Raw genomic sequence first — 23,436 nt, 5'->3', positions numbered from 1 at the left:
AAGTGTCATTTATAGTAGTATATTATCATTTAATGTAAATTAAAGTGTCATTTATAGTAGTATATTATCATTTAATGTAAATTAAAGTGTCATTGCTGTACATATATATTATAAAATAACATACAATAGTTACTGATGTTGAAAAGTCATCGAAAACGAGCTTTTATACTTCTAACGGTACCAGAAGGTGACTGACAAAATAATTTCAGGGACAGAAAACATCCCAAAAACCAGAATCAACCGTTACATTGGTGTGGGAGTCTGTTACATTGGTGTGGGAGTCTGATACATCCGTTACATTGGTGTGGGAGTCTGTTACATTGGTGTGGGAGTCTGATACATCCGTTACATTGGTGTGGGAGTCTGATACAGCCGTTACATTGGTGTGGGTGTCTGATACAGCCGTTACATTGATGTGGGTGTCTGATACATCCGTTACATTGATGTGGGTGTCTGATACAGCCGTTACATTGGCGTGGGTGTCTGATACAGCCGTTACATTGGCGTGGGTGTCTGATACAGCCGTTACATTGATGTGGGTGTCTGATACATCCGTTACATTGGCGTGGGTGTCTGATGCATCCGTTACATTGGCGTGGGTGTCTGATACAGCCGTTACATTGATGTGGGTGTCTGATACATCCGTTACATTGGCGTGGGTGTCTGATGCATCCGTTACATTGGTGTGGGTGTCTGATACAGCCGTTACATTGGTGTGGGAGTCTGATACATCCGTTACATTGGTGTGGGTGTCTCATACAGCCGTTACATTGGTGTGGGAGTCTGATGCATCCGTTACATTGGCGTGGGAGTCTGATACATCCGTTACATTGGTGTGGGAGTCTGTTACATTGGTGTGGGAGTCTGATGCATCCGTTACATTGGTGTGGGTGTCTCATACAGCCGTTACATTGGTGTGGGAGTCTGATGCATCCGTTACATTGGTGTGGGAGTCTGATACATCCGTTACATTGGTGTGGGAGTCTGTTACATTGGTGTGGGAGTCTGATACATCCGTTACATTGGTGTGGGAGTCTGTTACATTGGTGTGGGAGTCTGATGCATCCGTTACATTGGTGTGGGAGTCTGATACATCCGTTACATTGGCGTGGGAGTCTGATACATCCGTTACATTGGTGTGGGAGTCTGATGCATCCGTTACATTGGTGTGGGAGTCTGATGCATCCGTTACATTGGTGTGGGAGTCTCATACAACCGTTACATTGGTGTGGGTGTCTCATACAACCGTTACATTGGTGTGGGAGTCTGATACATCCGTTACATTGGTGTGGGAGTCTGATGCATCCGTTACATTGGTGTGGGAGTCTGATGCATCCGTTACATTGGTGTGGGAGTCTCATACAACCGTTACATTGGTGTGGGAGTCTCATACAACCGTTACATTGGTGTGGGAGTCTGATGCATCCGTTACATTGGTGTGGGAGTCTGTTACATTGGTGTGGGAGTCTGATGCATCCGTTACATTGGTGTGGGAGTCTGATACATCCGTTACATTGGCGTGGGAGTCTGATACATCCGTTACATTGGTGTGGGAGTCTGATGCATCCGTTACATTGGTGTGGGAGTCTGATGCATCCGTTACATTGGTGTGGGAGTCTGATGCATCCGTTACATTGGTGTGGGAGTCTGATGCATCCGTTACATTGGTGTGGGAGTCTGATGCATCCGTTACATTGGTGTGGGTGTCTCATACAACCGTTACATTGGTGTGGGAGTCTGATACAGCCGTTACATTGTAGTGGGAGTCTAATACATCCGTTACATTGGCGTGGGTGTCTCATACAACCGTTACATTGGCGTGGGTGTCTGATACAGCCGTTACATTGGTGTGGGAGTCTGTTACATTGGTGTGGGAGTCTAATACATTCGTTACATTGGTGTGGGAGTCTAATACAGCCGTTACATTGGCGTGCGTGTCTGATGCATCCGTTACATTGGTGTGGGTGTCTGATACAGCCGTTACATTGGTGTGGGTGTCTGATACAGCCGTTACATTGGTGTGGGAGTCCGTTACATTGGTGTGGGTGTCTGATGCATCCGTTACATTGGCGTGGGTGTCTGATACAGCCGTTACATTGATGTGGGTGTCTGATACATCCGTTACATTGGCGTGGGTGTCTGATGCATCCGTTACATTGGCGTGGGTGTCTGATACAGCCGTTACATTGATGTGGGTGTCTAATACATCCGTTACATTGGCGTGGGTGTCTGATGCATCCGTTACATTGGTGTGGGTGTCTGATACAGCCGTTACATTGGTGTGGGAGTCTGATACATCCGTTACATTGGCGTGGGTGTCTCATACAGCCGTTACATTGGTGTGGGAGTCTGATGCATCCGTTACATTGGCGTGGGAGTCTGATACATCCGTTACATTGGTGTGGGAGTTTGTTACATTGGTGTGGGAGTCTGATGCATCCGTTACATTGGTGTGGGAGTCTCATACATCCGTTACATTGGCGTGGGAGTCTGATGCATCCGTTACATTGGTGTGGGAGTCTGATACATCCGTTACATTGGCGTGGGAGTCTGATACATCCGTTACATTGGTGTGGGAGTCTGATGCATCCGTTACATTGGTGTGGGAGTCTCATACAACCGTTACATTGGTGTGGGTGTCTCATACAACCGTTACATTGGTGTGGGTGTCTCATACAACCGTTACATTGGTGTGGGAGTCTGATACAGCCGTTACATTGTAGAGGGAGTCTAATACATCCGTTAAATTGGCGTGGGTGTCTCATACAACCGTTACATTGGCGTGGGTGTCTGATACAGCCGTTACATTGGTGTGGGAGTCTGTTACATTGGTGTGGGAGTCTAATACATCCGTTACATTGGTGTGGGAGTCTAATACAGCCGTTACATTGGTGTGAGTGTCTGATACATCCGTTACATTGGTGTGGGAGTCTGATACAGCCGTTACATTGGTGTGGGTGTCTGATACAGCCGTTACATTGATGTGGGTGTCTGAAACATCCGTTACATTGGCGTGGGTGTCTAATACAGCCGTTACATTGGCGTGGGTGTCTGATACAGCCGTTACATTGGCGTGGGTGTCTGATACAGCCGTTACATTGATGTGGGTGTCTGATACATCCGTTACATTGGCGTGGGTGTCTGATGCATCCGTTACATTGGCGTGGGTGTCTGATATAGCCGTTACATTGATGTGGGTGTCTGATACATCCGTTACATTGGCGTGGGTGTCTGATGCATCTGTTACATTGGTGTGGGTGTCTGATACAGCCGTTACATTGGTGTGGGAGTCTGATACATCCGTTACATTGGCGTGGGTGTCTGATGCATCTGTTACATTGGTGTGGGTGTCTGATACAGCCGTTACATTGGTGTGGGAGTCTGATACATCCGTTACATTGGTGTGGGTGTCTCATACAGCCGTTACATTGGTGTGGGAGTCTGATGCATCCGTTACATTGACGTGGGAGTCTGATACATCCGTTACATTGGTGTGGGAGTCTGTTACATTGGTGTGGGAGTCTGATGCATCCGTTACATTGGTGTGGGTGTCTCATACAGCCGTTACATTGGTGTGGGAGTCTGATGCATCCGTTACATTGGCGTGGGAGTCTGATACATCCGTTACATTGGTGTGGGAGTCTGTTACATTGGTGTGGGAGTCTGATGCATCCGTTACATTGGTGTGGGAGTCTGATGCATCCGTTACATTGGTGTGGGTGTCTGATACAGCCGTTACATTGGTGTGGGAGTCTGTTACATTGGTGTGGGAGTCTGATGCATCCGTTACATTGGTGTGGGAGTCTGATACATCCGTTACATTGGCGTGGGAGTCTGATACATCCGTTACATTGGTGTGGGAGTCTGATGCATCCGTTACATTGGTGTGGGAGTCTGATGCATCCGTTACATTGGTGTGGGAGTCTGATACATCCGTTACATTGGCGTGGGAGTCTGATGCATCCGTTACATTGGTGTGGGAGTCTGATGCATCCGTTACATTGGTGTGGGAGTCTCATACAACCGTTACATTGGTGTGGGTGTCTCATACAACCGTTACATTGGTGTGGGAGTCTGATACAGCCGTTACATTGTAGTGGGAGTCTGTTACATTGGTGTGGGAGTCTAATACATCCGTTACATTGATGTGGGAGTCTAATACACCCGTTACATTGGTGTGAGTGTCTGATACATCCGTTACATTGGTGTGGGAGTCTGATACAGCCGTTACATTGGTGTGGGTGTCTGATACAGCCGTTACATTGATGTGGGTGTCTGATACATCCGTTACATTGGCGTGGGTGTCTAATGCAGCCGTTACATTGGCGTGGGTGTCTGATACAGCCGTTACATTGGTGTGGGTGTCTGATACAGCCGTTACATTGATGTGGGTGTCTGATACAGCCGTTACATTGGCGTGGGTGTCTGATACAGCCGTTACATTGGCGTGGGTGTCTGATACAGCCGTTACATTGATGTGGGTGTCTGATACATCCGTTACATTGGCGTGGGTGTCTGATGCATCCGTTACATTGGCGTGGGTGTCTGATACAGCCGTTACATTGATGTGGGTGTCTAATACATCCGTTACATTGGCGTGGGTGTCTGATGCATCCGTTACATTGGTGTGGGAGTCTGATGCATCCGTTACATTGGCGTGGGAGTCTGATACATCCGTTACATTGGTGTGGGAGTTTGTTACATTGGTGTGGGAGTCTGATGCATCCGTTACATTGGTGTGGGAGTCTCATACATCCGTTACATTGGCGTGGGAGTCTGATACATCCGTTACATTGGTGTGGGAGTCTGATGCATCCGTTACATTGGTGTGGGAGTCTGATGCATCCGTTACATTGGTGTGGGAGTCTGATACATCCGTTACATTGGCGTGGGAGTCTGATGCATCCGTTACATTGGTGTGGGAGTCTGATGCATCCGTTACATTGGTGTGGGTGTCTCATACAACCGTTACATTGGTGTGGGAGTCTGATACAGCCGTTACATTGGTGTGGGTGTCTCATACAGCCGTTACATTGGTGTGGGAGTCTGATGCATCCGTTACATTGGCGTGGGAGTCTGATACATCCGTTACATTGGTGTGGGAGTCTGTTACATTGGTGTGGGAGTCTGATGCATCCGTTACATTGGTGTGGGAGTCTGATGCATCCGTTACATTGGTGTGGGTGTCTGATACAGCCGTTACATTGGTGTGGGAGTCTGTTACATTGGTGTGGGAGTCTGATGCATCCGTTACATTGGTGTGGGAGTCTGATACATCCGTTACATTGGCGTGGGAGTCTGATACATCCGTTACATTGGTGTGGGAGTCTGATGCATCCGTTACATTGGTGTGGGAGTCTGATGCATCCGTTACATTGGTGTGGGAGTCTGATACATCCGTTACATTGGCGTGGGAGTCTGATGCATCCGTTACATTGGTGTGGGAGTCTGATGCATCCGTTACATTGGTGTGGGAGTCTCATACAACCGTTACATTGGTGTGGGTGTCTCATACAACCGTTACATTGGTGTGGGAGTCTGATACAGCCGTTACATTGTAGTGGGAGTCTGTTACATTGGTGTGGGAGTCTAATACATCCGTTACATTGATGTGGGAGTCTAATACACCCGTTACATTGGTGTGAGTGTCTGATACATCCGTTACATTGGTGTGGGAGTCTGATACAGCCGTTACATTGGTGTGGGTGTCTGATACAGCCGTTACATTGATGTGGGTGTCTGATACATCCGTTACATTGGCGTGGGTGTCTAATGCAGCCGTTACATTGGCGTGGGTGTCTGATACAGCCGTTACATTGGTGTGGGTGTCTGATACAGCCGTTACATTGATGTGGGTGTCTGATACAGCCGTTACATTGGCGTGGGTGTCTGATACAGCCGTTACATTGGCGTGGGTGTCTGATACATCCGTTACATTGGCGTGGGTGTCTGATGCATCCGTTACATTGGCGTGGGTGTCTGATACAGCCGTTACATTGATGTGGGTGTCTAATACATCCGTTACATTGGCGTGGGTGTCTGATGCATCCGTTACATTGGTGTGGGTGTCTGATACAGCCGTTACATTGGTGTGGGAGTCTGATACATCCGTTACATTGGCGTGGGTGTCTCATACAGCCGTTACATTGGTGTGGGAGTCTGATGCATCCGTTACATTGGCGTGGGAGTCTGATACATCCGTTACATTGGTGTGGGAGTTTGTTACATTGGTGTGGGAGTCTGATGCATCCGTTACATTGGTGTGGGAGTCTCATACATCCGTTACATTGGCGTGGGAGTCTGATACATCCGTTACATTGGTGTGGGAGTCTGATGCATCCGTTACATTGGTGTGGGAGTCTGATGCATCCGTTACATTGGTGTGGGAGTCTGATACATCCGTTACATTGGCGTGGGAGTCTGATGCATCCGTTACATTGGTGTGGGAGTCTGATGCATCCGTTACATTGGTGTGGGTGTCTCATACAACCGTTACATTGGTGTGGGAGTCTGATACAGCCGTTACATTGTAGAGGGAGTCTAATACATCCGTTAAATTGGCGTGGGTGTCTCATACAACCGTTACATTGGCGTGGGTGTCTGATACAGCCGTTACATTGGTGTGGGAGTCTGTTACATTGGTGTGGGAGTCTAATACATCCGTTACATTGGTGTGGGAGTCTGATACAGCCGTTACATTGGTGTGGGTGTCTGATACAGCCGTTACATTGATGTGGGTGTCTGAAACATCCGTTACATTGGCATGGGTGTCTAATACAGCCGTTACATTGCCGTGGGTGTCTGATACAGCCGTTACATTGCCGTGGGTGTCTGATACAGCCGTTACATTGATGTGGGTGTCTGATACATCCGTTACATTGGCGTGGGTGTCTGATGCATCCGTTACATTGGCGTGGGTGTCTGATATAGCCGTTACATTGATGTGGGTGTCTGATACATCCGTTACATTGGCGTGGGTGTCTGATGCATCTGTTACATTGGTGTGGGTGTCTGATACAGCCGTTACATTGGTGTGGGAGTCTGATACATCCGTTACATTGGTGTGGGTGTCTCATACAGCCGTTACATTGGTGTGGGAGTCTGATGCATCCGTTACATTGACGTGGGAGTCTGATACATCCGTTACATTGGTGTGGGAGTCTGTTACATTGGTGTGGGAGTCTGATGCATCCGTTACATTGGTGTGGGTGTCTCATACAGCCGTTACATTGGTGTGGGAGTCTGATGCATCCGTTACATTGGCGTGGGAGTCTGATACATCCGTTACATTGGTGTGGGAGTCTGTTACATTGGTGTGGGAGTCTGATGCATCCGTTACATTGGTGTGGGAGTCTGTTACATTGGTGTGGGAGTCTGATGCATCCGTTACATTGGTGTGGGAGTCTGATACATCCGTTACATTGGCGTGGGAGTCTGATGCATCCGTTACATTGGTGTGGGAGTCTGATGCATCCGTTACATTGGTGTGGGAGTCTCATACAACCGTTACATTGGTGTGGGTGTCTCATACAACCGTTACATTGGTGTGGGAGTCTGATACAGCCGTTACATTGTAGTGGGAGTCTAATACATCCGTTACATTGGCGTGGGTGTCTCATACAACCGTTACATTGGCGTGGGTGTCTGATACAGCCGTTACATTGGTGTGGGAGTCTGTTACATTGGTGTGGGAGTCTAATACATCCGTTACATTGGTGTGGGAGTCTAATACAGCCGTTACATTGGTGTGAGTGTCTGATACATCCGTTACATTGGTGTGGGAGTCTGATACAGCCGTTACATTGGTGTGGGTGTCTGATACATCCGTTACATTGGCGTGGGTGTCTGATGCATCCGTTACATTGGCGTGGGTGTCTGATACAGCCGTTACATTGATGTGGGTGTCTGATACTTCCGTTACATTGGCGTGGGTGTCTGATGCATCCGTTACATTGGTGTGGGTGTCTGATACAGCCGTTACATTAGTGTGGGAGTCTGATACATCCGTTACATTGGTGTGGGTGTCTCATACAGCCGTTACATTGGTGTGGGAGTCTGATGCATCCGTTACATTGGCGTGGGAGTCTGATACATCCGTTACATTGGTGTGGGAGTCTGTTACATTGGTGTGGGAGTCTGATGCATCCGTTACATTGGTGTGGGAGTCTGATACATCCGTTACATTGGTGTGGGAGTCTGTTACATTGGTGTGGGAGTCTGATGCATCCGTTACATTGGTGTGGGAGTCTGATACATCCGTTACATTGGCGTGGGAGTCTGATACATCCGTTACATTGGTGTGGGAGTCTGATGCATCCGTTACATTGGTGTGGGAGTCTGATGCATCCGTTACATTGGTGTGGGTGTCTGATACAGCCGTTACATTGATGTGGGTGTCTGATACATCCGTTACATTGGTGTGGGTGTCTAATACAGCCGTTACATTGGCGTGGGTGTCTGATACAGCCGTTACATTGGCGTGGGTGTCTGATACAGCGTTACATTGATGTGGGTGTCTGATACATCCGTTACATTGGCGTGGGTGTCTGATGCAGCCGTTACATTGACGTGGGTGTCTGATGCATCCGTTACATTGGTGTGGGTGTCTGATACAGCCGTTACATTGGTGTGGGAGTCTGATACATCCGTTACATTGGTGTGGGTGTCTCATACAGCCGTTACATTGGTGTGGGAGTCTGATGCATCCGTTACATTGGCGTGGGAGTCTGATACATTGGTGTGGGAGTCTGTTACATTGGTGTGGGAGTCTGATGCATCCGTTACATTGGTGTGGGAGTCTGATACATCCGTTACATTGGTGTGGGAGTCTGATGCATCCGTTACATTGGCGTGGGAGTCTGATACATCCGTTACATTGGCGTGGGAGTCTGATACATACGTTACATTGGTGTGGGAGTCTGATGCATCCGTTACATTGGTGTGGGAGTCTGATGCATCCGTTACATTGGTGTGGGAGTCTGATGCATCCGTTACATTGGTGTGGGAGTCTCATACAACCGTTACATTGGCGTGGGAGTCTAATACATCCGTTACATTGGTGTGGGTGTCTGATACATCCGTTACATTGGTGTGGGAGTCTGATGCATCCGTTACATTGGTGTGGGAGTCTGATACAGCCGTTACATTGTAGTGGGAGTCTAATACATCCGTTACATTGGCGTGGGTGTCTCATACAACCGTTACATTGGCGTGGGTGTCTGATACAGCCGTTACATTGGTGTGGGAGTCTGTTACATTGGTGTGGGAGTCTAATACATCCGTTACATTGGTGTGCGAGTCTAATACAGCCGTTACATTGGTGTGAGTGTCTGATACATCCGTTACATTGGCGTGGGAGTCTGATACATCCGTTACATTGGTGTGGGAGTCTGATGCATCCGTTACATTGGTGTGGGAGTCTGATGCATCCGTTACATTGGTGTGGGAGTCTGATGCATCCGTTACATTGGTGTGGGAGTCTCATACAACCGTTACATTGGCGTGGGAGTCTAATACATCCGTTACATTGGTGTGGGTGTCTGATACATCCGTTACATTGGTGTGGGAGTCTGATACATCTGTTACATTCATGTGGGTGTCTAATACAGCCGTTACATTGGCGTGGGTGTCTGATACAGCCGTTACATTGGCGTTGGTGTCTGATACAGCCGTTACATTGATGTGGGTGTCTGATACATCCGTTACATTGGCGTGGGTGTCTGATGCATCCGTTACATTGGCGTGGGTGTCTGATACAGCCGTTACATTGATGTGGGTGTCTGATACATCCGTTACATTGGCGTGGGTGTCTGATGCATCCGTTACATTGGTGTGGGAGTCTGATGCATCCGTTACATTGGTGTGGGAGTCTGATGCATCCGTTACATTGGTGTTGGAGTCTGTTACATTGATGTGGGTGTCTGATACATCCGTTACATTGGCGTGGGTGTCTGATGCATCCGTTACATTGGTGTGGGTGTCTGATACAGCCGTTACATTGGCGTGGGAGTCTGATACATCCGTTACATTGGTGTGGGTGTCTGATACATCCGTTACATTGGTGTGGGAGTCTGATGCATCCGTTACATTGGTGTGGGAGTCTGTTACATTGGTGTGGGAGTCTGATGCATCCGTTACATTGGTGTGGGAGTCTGATACATCCGTTACATTGGTGTGGGAGTCTGTTACATTGGTGTGGGAGTCTGATGCATCCGTTACATTGGTGTGGGAGTCTGATACATCTGTTACATTGGCGTGGGAGTCTGATACATCCGTTACATTGGTGTGGGAGTCTGATGCATCCGTTACATTGGTGTGGGAGTCTGATGCATCCGTTACATTGGTGTGGGAGTCTCATACAACCGTTACATTGGCGTGGGAGTCTGATACATCCGTTACATTGGTGTGGGTGTCTGATACATCCGTTACATTGGTGTGGGAGTCTGTTACATTGGTGTGGGAGTCTGATGCATCCGTTACATTGGTGTGGGAGTCTGATACATCCGTTACATTGGTGTGGGAGTCTGTTACATTGGTGTGGGAGTCTGATGCATCCGTTACATTGGCGTGGGTGTCTGATACATCTGTTACATTGGTGTGGGAGTCTGATGCATCCGTTACATTGGTGTGGGAGTCTGATGCATCCGTTACATTGGTGTGGGAGTCTGATGCATCCGTTACATTGGTGTGGGAGTCTCATACAACCGTTACATTGGCGTGGGAGTCTGATACATCCGTTACATTGGTGTGGGTGTCTGATACATCCGTTACATTGGTGTGGGAGTCTGATGCATCCGTTACATTGGTGTGGGAGTCTGTTACATTGGTGTGGGAGTCTGATGCATCCGTTACATTGGTGTGGGAGTCTGATACATCCGTTACATTGGTGTGGGAGTCTGTTACATTGGTGTGGGAGTCTGATGCATCCGTTACATTGGTGTGGGAGTCTAATACAACCGTTACATTGGTGTGGGAGTCTGATACAGCCGTTACATTGTAGTGGGAGTCTAATACATCCGTTACATTGGCGTGGGTGTCTCATACAACCGTTACATTGGCGTGGGTGTCTGATACAGCCGTTACATTGGTGTGGGAGTCTGTTACATTGTTGTGGGAGTCTAATACATCCGTTACATTGGTGTGGGAGTCTAATACAGCCGTTACATTGGTGTGAGTGTCTGATACATCCGTTACATTGGTGTGGGAGTCTGATACAGCCGTTACATTGGTGTGGGTGTCTGATACAGCCGTTACATTGATGTGGGTGTCTGATACATCCGTTACATTGGTGTGGGTGTCTAATACAGCCGTTACATTGGCGTGGGTGTCTGATACATCTGTTACATTGGCGTGGGTGTCTGATACAGCCGTTACATTGGCGTGGGTGTCTGATACAGCCGTTACATTGATGTGGGTGTCTGATACATCCGTTACATTGGCGTGGGTGTCTGATGCATCCGTTACATTGGCGTGGGTGTCTGATACAGCCGTTACATTGATGTGGGTGTCTGATACATCCGTTACATTGGCGTGGGTGTCTGATGCATCCGTTACATTGGTGTGGGTGTCTGATACAGCCATTACATTGGTGTGGGAGTCTGATACATCCGTTACATTGGTGTGGGTGTCTCATACAGCCGTTACATTGGTGTGGGAGTCTGATGCATCCGTTACATTGGCGTGGGAGTCTGATACATCCGTTACATTGGTGTGGGAGTCTGTTACATTGGTGTGGGAGTCTGATGCATCCGTTACATTGGTGTGGGAGTCTGATACATCCGTTACATTGGTGTGGGAGTCTGTTACATTGGTGTGGGAGTCTGATGCATCCGTTACATTGGCGTGGGAGTCTTATACATCCGTTACATTGGCGTGGGAGTCTGATACATCCGTTACATTGGTGTGGGAGTCTGATGCATCCGTTACATTGGTGTGGGAGTCTGATGCATCCGTTACATTGGTGTGGGAGTCTCATACAACCGTTACATTGGCGTGGGAGTCTGATACATCCGTTACATTGGTGTGGGTGTCTGATACATCCGTTACATTGGTGTGGGAGTCTGATGCATCCGTTACATTGGTGTGGGAGTCTGTTACATTGGTGTGGGAGTCTGATACATCCGTTACATTGGTGTGGGAGTCTCATACAACCGTTACATTGGCGTGGGTGTCTGATACAGCCGTTACATTGGTGTGGGAGTCTGTTACATTGTTGTGGGAGTCTAATACATCCGTTACATTGGTGTGGGAGTCTAATACAGCCGTTACATTGGTGTGAGTGTCTGATACATCCGTTACATTGGTGTGGGAGTCTGATACAGCCGTTACATTGGTGTGGGTGTCTGATACAGCCGTTACATTGATGTGGGTGTCTGATACATCCGTTACATTGGTGTGGGTGTCTAATACAGCCGTTACATTGGCGTGGGTGTCTGATACATCTGTTACATTGGCGTGGGTGTCTGATACAGCCGTTACATTGGCGTGGGTGTCTGATACAGCCGTTACATTGATGTGGGTGTCTGATACATCCGTTACATTGGCGTGGGTGTCTGATGCATCCGTTACATTGGCGTGGGTGTCTGATACAGCCGTTACATTGATGTGGGTGTCTGATACATCCGTTACATTGGTGTGGGAGTCTGATGCATCCGTTACATTGGTGTGGGAGTCTAATACAACCGTTACATTGGTGTGGGAGTCTGATACAGCCGTTACATTGTAGTGGGAGTCTAATACATCCGTTACATTGGCGTGGGTGTCTCATACAACCGTTACATTGGCGTGGGTGTCTGATACAGCCGTTACATTGGTGTGGGAGTCTGTTACATTGGTGTGGGAGTCTAATACATCCGTTACATTGGTGTGGGAGTCTAATACAGCCGTTACATTGGTGTGAGTGTCTGATACATCCGTTACATTGGTGTGGGAGTCTGATACAGCCGTTACATTGGTGTGGGTGTCTGATACAGCCGTTACATTGATGTGGGTGTCTGATACATCCGTTACATTGGTGTGGGTGTCTAATACAGCCGTTACATTGGCGTGGGTGTCTGATACATCTGTAACATTGGCGTGGGTGTCTGATACAGCCGTTACATTGGCGTGGGTGTCTGATACATCCGTTACATTGGTGTGGGTGTCTGATACATCCGTTACATTGGTGTGGGAGTCTGATGCATCCGTTACATTGGTGTGGGAGTCTGATGCATCCGTTACATTGGTGTGGGAGTCTGATGCATCCGTTACATTGGTGTGGGAGTCTGTTACATTGGTGTGGGAGTCTGATGCATCTGTTACATTGGTGTGGGAGTCTAATACAACCGTTACATTGGTGTGGGAGTCTGATACAGCCGTTACATTGTAGTGGGTGTCTCATACAGCCGTTACATTGGTGTGGGAGTCTAATACAACCGTTACATTGGTGTGGGAGTCTGATACATCCGTTACATTGGTGTGGGTGTCTCATACAGCCGTTACATTGGTGTGGGAGTCTGATGCATCCGTTACATTGGTGTGGGAGTCTGATGCATCCGTTACATTGGTGTGGGAGTCTGATGCATCCGTTACATTGGTGTGGGAGTCTCATACAACCGTTACATTGGCGTGGGAGTCTGATACATCCGTTACATTGGTATGGGTGTCTGATACATCCGTTACATTGGTGTGGGAGTCTGATGCATCCGTTACATTGGTGTGGGAGTCTGTTACATTGGTGTGGGAGTCTGATGCATCCGTTACATTGGTGTGGGAGTCTGATACATCCGTTTCATTGGTGTGGGAGTCTGTTACATTGGTGTGGGAGTCTGATGCATCCGTTACATTGGTGTGGGAGTCTAATACAGCCGTTACATTGGTGTGAGTGTCTAATACAACCGTTACATTGGTGTGGGAGTCTGATACAGCCGTTACATTGTAGTGGGAGTCTAATACATCCGTTACATTGGCGTGGGTGTCTCATACAACCGTTACATTGGCGTGGGTGTCTGATACAGCCGTTACATTGGTGTGGGAGTCTGTTACATTGGTGTGGGAGTCTAATACATCCGTTACATTGGTGTGGGTGTCTGATGCATCCGTTACATTGGCGTGGGTGTCTGATACAGCCGTTACATTGGTGTGGGTGTCTGATACAGCCGTTACATTGGTGTGGGTGTCTGATACAGCCGTTACATTGGTGTGGGTGTCTGATACATCTGTTACATTGATGTGGGTGTCTGATACAGCCGTTACATTGATGTGGGTGTCTGATACAGCCGTTACATTGACGTGGGTGTCTGATACAGCCGTTACATTGGCGTGGGTGTCTGATACAGCCGTTACATTGGTGTGGGAGTCTGATGCATCCGTTACATTGACGTGGGTGTCTGATACAGCCGTTACATTGGCGTGGGTGTCTGATACAGCCGTTACATTGGTGTGGGAGTCTGTTACATTGGTGTGGGAGTCTAATACATCCGTTACATTGGCGTGCGTGTCTGATACAGCTGTTACATTGATGTGGGAGTCTGATACATCTGTTACATTGACGTAGGAGTCTTATACATCCGTTACATTGGTGTGGGAGTCTAATACAGCCGTTACATTGGTGTGAGTGTCTGATACATCCGTTACATTGGTGTGGGTGTCTGATACATCCGTTACATTGGTGTGAGTGTCTGATACATCCGTTACATTGGTGTGGGTGTCTGATACAGCCGTTACATTGATTTGAGTGTCTGATACATCCGTTACATTGACGTGGGTTCTGATACATCCGTTACATTGACGTGGGTGTCTGATACAGCCGTTACATTGGTGTGGGTGTCTGATACAGCCGTTACATTGATGTGAGTGTCTGATACATCCGTTACATTGACGTGAGTGTCTGATACATCCGTTACATTGACGTGAGTGTCTGATACATCCGTTACATTGGTGTGGGAGTCTGATACAGCCGTTACATTGGTGTGGGTGTCTAATACAGCCGTTACATTGGCGTCGGTGTCTGATACATCTGTTACATTGGCGTGGGTGTCTGATACAGCCGTTACATTGGTGTGGGTGTCTGATACAGCCGTTACATTGATGTGAGTGTCTGATACATCCGTTACATTGACGTGGGGTCTGATACATCCGTTACATTGACGTGGGTGTCTGATACAGCCGTTACATTGACGTGGGTGTCTGATACAGCCGTTACATTGGTGTGGGTGTCTGATACAGCCGTTACATTGATGTGAGTGTCTGATACATCCGTTACATTGACGTGAGTGTCTGATACATCCGTTACATTGGCGTGGGTGTCTGATACAGCCGTTACATTGGTGTGGGTGTCTGATACAGCCGTTACATTGATGTGAGTGTCTGATACATCCGTTACATTGACGTGGGTTCTGATACATCCGTTACATTGACGTGGGTGTCTGATACAGCCGTTACATTGGTGTGGGTGTCTGATACAGCCGTTACATTGATGTGAGTGTCTGATACAGCCGTTACATTGATGTGAGTGTCTGATACATCCGTTACATTGACGTGAGTGTCTGATACATCCGTTACATTGACGTAGGTGTCTGATACAGCCGTTCCATTGGTGTGGGTGTTTGATACAGCCGTTACATTGACGTGGGTGTCTGATACAGCCGTTACATTGGCATAGGAGTCTGATACAGCCGTTACGTTGAAGTTAGGGTTAGGCTGCAGTGTAGACATGTCATAAACCCCCCCACCCACCACCTTCCCTGGAGGTGAGCACCACGTGACTACTACAAGGGCTTGAGAACCCTTTAACAGTAACCATGTGACCGTCATAGGAATGAGAATTCATTCAGGACTGGACTGTGAGGTGTTCCCAATATTGAAGCCTTTGTATGACTCAGACCGATGTTTAATGTTCTGGCGCGATGTATCATAAATAAATACTGTTTGTTTAATTAGCACCACTAATGACACAGCGCTGTAGAGAGAAAACGTGGTATTCACATCAGTCCCTGCCTGATTGGAGACTTGTCTATTATTTTTATTACATAAAACAAAAAATATAGACAATTGATGGAATATTCTGCGTTTCGCCTATTGTAGTGATCTGGTATAAGAATGGCTGCTGTATACTGCCTTAAATTCAACATGTCGTTGTCTTAACACAATACTATGTTTTAAAAACTCTAATCCTATAATTCTCCTTCCCCAGGAACGTGTAAGAAACCCTATGTGGCCCTCATTGATGGAATTACAATGGGAGGTGTAAGTAACCATTCCTGACATCTGGAATCTGACCCTATATACAAATTGTATCAGCATTTGGGGCTCTTATCTGTATTGGCTAAATATTATTTTCATTGGAGTTGCTTATGTAGAGCTTTGTTAGATACACCAGGAGGACCACAAACCGCATTGAGCCACTAGTAACATGCGGTGTCCCGCTGAGCTTGTGTCCTTCTGCTACTATTCCCGGAACCCCAGCAATATGCCAGAGCCACTGAGGGGGCCACTTGCAGCAATGAGCCGCTAGTAACATGCGCTGTCACACTGAGCTTGTGTCCTTCTGCTACTATTCCCGGAACCCCAGCAATGTGCCAGAGCCACTGAGGGGCCACGTGCAGCAATGAGCCGCTAGTAACATGCGATGTCACACTGAGCTTGTGTCCTTCTGCTACTATTCCCGAAACCCCAGCAATGTGCCAGGGCCACTGAGAGGACCACGTGCAGGAATGAGCCGCTAGTAACATGCGCTATCACACTGAGCTTGTGTCCTTCTGCTACTATTCCCGGAACCCCAGCAATGTGCCAGAGCCACTGAGAGGCCACGTGCAGCAATGAGCCGCTAGTAACATGCGCTGTCACGCTGAGCTTGTGTCCTTCTGCTACTATTCCCAAAACCCCAGCAATGTGCCAGAGCCACTGAGAGGGCCACGTGCAGCAATGAGCCGCTAGTAACATGCGCTGTCACACTGAGCTTGTGTCCTTCTGCTACTATTCCCGGAACCCCAGCAATGTGCCAGAGCCACTGAGAGGCCACGTGCAGCAATGAGCCGCTAGTAACATGCGCTGTCACGCTGAGCTTGTGTCCTTCTGCTACTATTCCCAAAACCCCAGCAATGTGCCATAGCCACTGAGAAGGCCACGTGCAGCAATGAGCCGCTAGTAATATGCGCTGTCACACTGAGCTTGTGTCCTTCTGATACTATACCCGGAACCTCAGCAATGTGCCAGAGCCACTGAGGGGGCCACGTGCAGCAATGAGCCGCTAGTAACATGCGCTGTCACACTGAGCTTGTGTCCTTCTGTTACTATTCCCGGAACCCCAGCAATGTGCCACAGCCACTGAGGGGGCCACGTACAACATTGAGCCGCTAGTAACATGCGCTGTCACACTGAGCTTGTGTCCTTCTGTTACTATACCCGGATCCCCAGCAATGTGCCAGAGCCACTGAGGGGGCCACGTGCAGCAATGAGCCGCTAGTAACATGCGCTGTCACAATGATCTTGTGACCTTCTGCTACTATTCCCGGAACCCCAGCAATGTACCAGAGCCACTGAGGGGCCACGTGCAGCAATGAGCCGCTAGTAACATGCGCTGTCACACTGCGCTTGTGTCCTTCTGCTACTATTCCCGGAACCCCAGCAATGTGCCAGAGCTCACTCAGACTAATGCACCCACTGCAGGCTGTTCCGAGCTCCTGGCTGCACTTTGCTCCTGGCTGCCAGCACCCTCCCAGTCTAAGATAGAGAATTAGGTTTTTGCACAATTCTGTTAAGAACACACATATCACACATGTGACACCTACCTGGCCACCAGCTAGTTCTTCCACGCTGGTAGGGGCTCTGTCCTCATGGAGATCTCTGTTGTCTGCTCCTATGTTTCTAACCTTCCTCCCCCTTTGTCTTGGGTGTAAGTCCCCCAGTCTCCACTGCCCTCTATCCTCGTGTCTACCCCTCCTTGTAGTGTGCCTTGATATCCGTCACTTATTGTCCCTTTTTAAGATGTGCGAAGGATGTTCAATCATTATCCCTATCCCCAATGTACTACTGATTTCATGTCCACCAGGGCAGATTGCTGAGTGTCTCGTAAGATCTGACTCTACGGTTATTTTATGTCAGACCGTAATAGCCTGCAGTGATTGGCCCATGTGTATATGCAACCCGAACTATGGTGCTTTGCCATAAAGGGGCATGGGCGATAGACATCCTGTAAGGACCATCCACCCTCCACACCGGCCCTCCCAGTCCCGGCAGATTCTACTTGCAGCACTGTGACTAGATATGATGGTCAGCAGGGCAGGTAATGGAGGCTTCTTACTGACTCTGCTCTATTGGAAGGAGAGTAATGAGGTTGGTCATCATCCTGTCACTTTACTATGATTGCTGTATCTTACTGCAGGCTGGGACAGGTCTGTCCTATATTCTATTATATATTCCCAGTCGAGAACCGCTCATTACAGTTCAGAGGCCCTATTAGTGCTGTTGGGGTATTTTCTGGAGTAGGGAGTGGATGGGGAAGGAGAGCGCACATGTGGCCAGGACCTCCAGTTCTCTCAAAGGTTTTCAATCGCTTAAAAATGTAAAGCTGAGTTGAAATGTAGATAAATATAAAGGAAATACATGATACTTTTTTTTATTTTTGCCAGCAGCCAGTTTACCTACCAGTATGTTTTTGAATTCTGGGAGGAAACCGGGGCACCCAGATCAAACCCATGCGAACGCAGCGAGAACATACAAAATCCACACAGATAGGGCCTTAGTGGGAAGTGAACTCGACTTCTTTGAGGTGGTAATGGTTACCATTACACCAACCGTGCATGTCACCAGATGTCTGCCGTATCTATTGTGAAAAGTAATTTTGTCCGCTGTCTAGTCATTCAGGTGTGAAATACCGATTTGTACTATGGAGGTCACTGCTAACGTTCAGTTACGTTTCAGTAAACTCACACTGTGTACTGTGCAGCCATCGCCAGCAGATGGCGCATTTTCACTTCTCCAGTGTCTGTGTTACAGGCAGTTCCCCCTTCGCTGTGTAGGACACAACAAACCAACCAAATGATTGGATTCAAACAACAAAATATTTATGTGAGAGTAATGCTCCAGCAAAAGTCCCAGCTGCCGTCCTCAAAGCTGCGCGACCACCTAGTCTGCACAATTCACTAACGTGGCGATCCCCCTAGACCACTCTTTACATCCATTTTATTTATTTTTTTCTTTGCAGAAGATCAGCAAATCTATTTCACATGCAGGTTGCGGCCGTATGGGTGCGTAGCAGCGTCCCAGAAAACTGGTGCATGTCAGCTCTGTTTTCCGGGCGTGCTGGAGCCTGGTGGCAGCGTACTTGTGTGCAGCTTCAGGGGTGTGATTGTTCTCGGCTCTCCCGTTTGTACAGAACCCCTGGAGGTTACACAGATGTCTGGAGACATGTCCACACACTCTGGACCTCATTCAGAGTCTCTCGCTAGCGCTGTGCGCTCGCAAGCGGCCTGATGGTTTGCATACACGCATGCGCACTCTTCGTTCTGCGTGTGCGCGAACTACTCTGTGCGATCGCAGGCCGCTCGCTCGCTCGCCCAGCAGAGACAGCCCAGTGAAATGAGTGACAGGAGAGGCTGTTTGTGGGTGGTAACAGGGGCAGGACACTAATAACGGGGGAGTGGAGGTGCGAACACAGGCGTGCCAGAGTGTTTCCACGCCGTTTTTAAGGCGTGCATAATTAACACGCAGCGTCATAGTACACGATGGTGCTCGATGTACCAATGTTTTAAAACACTTCCTGGAGATGACGTGTTCTGGTGGGCGGCTCTGCCTATGCGATTGGGCGTACGCTGGCCGCTCGCTAATACATGGTGGGCGTGCTTATGCCTTGGCGAGCGATCGCTTCCCGTGGCGTTACTTTGGCAAATTTGCATACGCTGGGGGTGAGTGATCGCATCTAGCGAGAGACTCTGAATGAGGTCCCCTGTGCTCCGCGGCCAAGCCCTGTGATGGAACTTCCGATGTTGGGATGTCTGTGACTTATCTGGCCTTAATTCGTAGCCAGACGCAAGTGGGTGATGTGCACGGATCTCGTGGCTACCTGCGTATTTGTGCTTGAGTTGTAAATAGAAATCGGTGACTGCACGTGGCCCGGAACCAGGCGTACGCACAAGGATGGATTGATCCGTCCATCGACGGAGCACTGTTTTGGGGAATCGGGCATTTCTGTGTGGTGACCACGTGAACGCACGGAACTGCTATGTCTTACGGGCGTGCATCCGATATTCAGCACACATGGACGGATTGTCGCATTCACATAAGCTAGTACAGATGTGCCCACATACCTCCTTGCGCATTTAACAGCCCTTCTAGTCGTGCCAGGTCGTGGCGTGACTCTGTAGCGCAGAGGACCTTTTTGTGCAACCTTTTAACCGTCAGATGCATCTTATTCGCAAAGTGATGTGACTACAACGCACAAGCCGCTTCTGCTGATTAAAATGATATGCGGCATGTCTATGTTCTGTGTGTGACTGCGGCTGTAACCATGTGACCTGCTATGTTACTGCGTCAGCGGCTGTAACGTAGTGTTTAGCATGTAGCTACACCCGCAGTCACACACCGAATATAGGCAGAGAACATAGGCATGCTGCTTATCATTTTAAGTAAAAGATGTAAAGGGTGAGAAAGGGGGAACAATTGCACAGGAGTAAGTATTGGTCCAAAAAATAATTTAATAGGGATAATTTCTAGTTGAAGGAGAAATGGGGGTACTCCCTAGGGTATATAGTAATATGCAAAAGAGTGAAGAGAGAGACTCATTTACGGGGCACACCCCAAATTATTTCTGTGATTGTTACATTTGGGGTGTGCCTGGTAAATGAGTCTCTCTCTTCACCTTTTTGCATATCATTTTAATCAGCAGAATTAAAGCTGCTTGTGGGTGTGTATTCTATCACTTTGTGAATAAGACGCATTCGACGGTAAAATATCGCACAAAAAGACCCCCAGTGCTACTTAATCGTACTGAGCTCACGCGCTATTTCTAACGCGACTTGTAGCACAAGGTAAGTATTATGTAGACACCTCTGTAATTATGCTGCCGCAGTCATCTATTTTTATTTTATTTTTAGTAGTGTTTTAGGCAGTGGAGCCATTAAGCATTAAGGTGTCTCTTTACAGCCTTGCCCAGCTTTATAACGCTCCATGGTCTTTATATTCAGGTTCTCAGTCGCCTCCTTAGAAGAAGACGTTATTACAGTTCTCTCTTCTGATCTGCTAATTCCGCCTGGGACCCCGATTCCTGTCTGCTGATCTTTCCCTGTGTGACTCCTACACTGATTCACTCCTCGTTCCGTGCCGTGCTCCGCTACCTGTGATGCCTGCTCAGGCTTCCTCATACAATCAGGGCCCCGATCCTAGTATGGGGCGTGGGAAGTCACGTGTGAGGGGTGCGGCCTCACGCCTTTGTGTATATTGGGAGATACCATGCTGTCCTAGTATGGGGCGTGGGCAGTCACGTGTGAGGGGTGCGGCCTCATGCCTTTGTGTGTATTGGGAGATGCCATGCTGTCGTAGGATGAGGCGTGGGCTGTCACGTGTGAGGGGTGCGGCCACACGCCTTTGTGTGTATTGGGAGATGCCATGCTGTCCTGGTATGGGGCGTGGGCAGTCACGTGTGAGGGGTGCGGCCACACGCCTTTGTGTATATTGGGACATGTCATGTTGTCGTAGGATGGGGCGTGCGCTGTCACGTGTGAGGGGTGCAGCCACACGCCTTTGTGTATATTGGGAGATGCCATGCTGTCCTGGTATGGGGTGTGGGCTGTCACATGTGAGGGGTGCGGCCTCATGCCTTTGTGAATATTGGGAGATGCCATGCTGTCCTGGTATGGGGTGTGGGCTGTCACGTGTGAGGGGTGCGGCCACACTCCTTTGTGTGTATTGGGAGATGCCATGCTGTCGTAGGATGGGGCGTGGGCAGTCACGTGTGAGGGGTGCGGCCTCATGCCTTTGTGTGTATTGGGAGATGCCATGCTGTCCTGGTATGGGGCGTGGGCTGTCACGTGTGAGGGGTGCGGCCTCATGCCTTTGTGTGTATTGGGAGATGCCATGCTGTCGTAGGATGGGGCGTGGGAAGTCACGTGTGAGGGGTGCGGCCTCACGCCTTTGTGTATATTGGGAGATACCATGCTGTCCTAGTATGGGGCGTGGGCAGTCACGTGTGAGGGGTGCGGCCTCATGCCTTTGTGTGTATTGGGAGATGCCATGCTGTCGTAGGATGGGGTGTGGGCTGTCACGTGTGAGGGGTGCGGCCACACGCCTTTGTGTGTATTGGGAGATGCCATGCTGTCCTGGTATGGGGCGTGGGCTGTCACGTGTGAGGGGTGCGGCCTCATGCCTTTGTGTGTATTGGGAGATGCCATGCTGTCCTGGTATGGGGCGTGGGCTGTCACGTGTGAGGGGTGCGGCCTCATGCCTTTGTGTGTATTGGGAGATGCCATGCTGTCGTAGGATGAGGCGTGGGCTGTCACGTGTGAGGGGTGCGGCCACACGCCTTTGTGTGTATTGGGAGATGCCATGCTGTCCTGGTGTGGGCTGTCACTTGTGAGGGGTGCGGCCTCATGCCTTTGTGAATATTGGGAGATGCCATGCTGTCCTGGTATGGAGCATGGGCTGTCACATGTGAGGGGTGCGGCCTCATGCCTTTGTGAATATTGGGAGATGCCATGCTGTCCTGGTATGGGGTGTGGGCTGTCACGTGTGAGGGGTGCGGCCACACTCCTTTGTGTGTATTGGGAGATGCCATGCTGTCCTGGTATGGGGCGTGGGCTGTTACGTGTGAGGGGTGCGGCCACACTCCTTTGTGTGTATTGGGAGATGCCATGCTGTCGTAGGATGGGGCGTGGGCAGTCACGTGTGAGGGGTGCGGCCTCATGCCTTTGTGTGTATTGGGAGATGCCATGCTGTCCTGGTATGGGGCGTGGGCTGTCACGTGTGAGGGGTGCGGCCACACTCCTTTGTGTGTATTGGGAGATGCCATGCTGTCCTGGTATGGGGCGTGGGCTGTCACGTGTGAGGGGTGTGGCCACACTCCTTTGTGTGTATTGGGAGATGCCATGCTGTCGTAGGATGGGGCGTGGGCAGTCACGTGTGAGGGATGCGGCCTCACGCCTTTGTGTATATTGGGACATGTCATGTTGTCGTAGGATGGGGCGTGGGCTGTCACGTGTGAGGGGTGCAGCCACACGCCTTTGTGTATATTGGGAGATGCCATGCTGTCATAGGATGGGGTGTGGGCACACTTAGGGCCTGATTTGGAGGTTGAGGCTGCTGCGTCAGTTTGCCCGGAGTTGCAGCTGCGATAATACGCCAATGCTGGCATCAGCCCTTCCCTGGTGTAGTAGTCTGAATGAACAAGGCCTGAGACGCCCACTTTCATTGTCTCTGCACTCTATAATACCGCCGGTGATCAGGGACACGCCACCATCACCCCCT

At 49.1% G+C, this 23,436-nt stretch overlaps 1 protein-coding gene across 2 annotated transcripts in view; it reads left to right on the top strand.

Moving 5' to 3' along the window:
* The window catches only part of HIBCH (3-hydroxyisobutyryl-CoA hydrolase), a 127,040-nt gene that overhangs the window by 25,503 nt on the left and 78,101 nt on the right, over positions 1–23,436 (top strand). Inside the window, exon 6 of one of the 2 annotated variants that reach the window (XM_088464542.1) lies at positions 16,172–16,224. The exons of the other annotated variant lie outside the window; for it this stretch is intronic. Within the exon in view, the coding sequence (XP_088320668.1) occupies positions 16,172–16,224 (53 nt within the window). The remainder of the gene's footprint in view (positions 1–16,171; positions 16,225–23,436) is intronic. 2 annotated transcript variants of the gene reach the window in all.

This window comes from Taudactylus pleione, unplaced genomic scaffold, assembly GCF_031769625.1.
Source record: "Taudactylus pleione unplaced genomic scaffold, aTauple2 ptg001683l, whole genome shotgun sequence".
NCBI lineage: Eukaryota > Metazoa > Chordata > Amphibia > Anura > Myobatrachidae > Taudactylus > Taudactylus pleione.
Note: the sequence above shows the minus strand (reverse complement) of the source record. Positions and strands in the feature narration are given on the sequence as shown.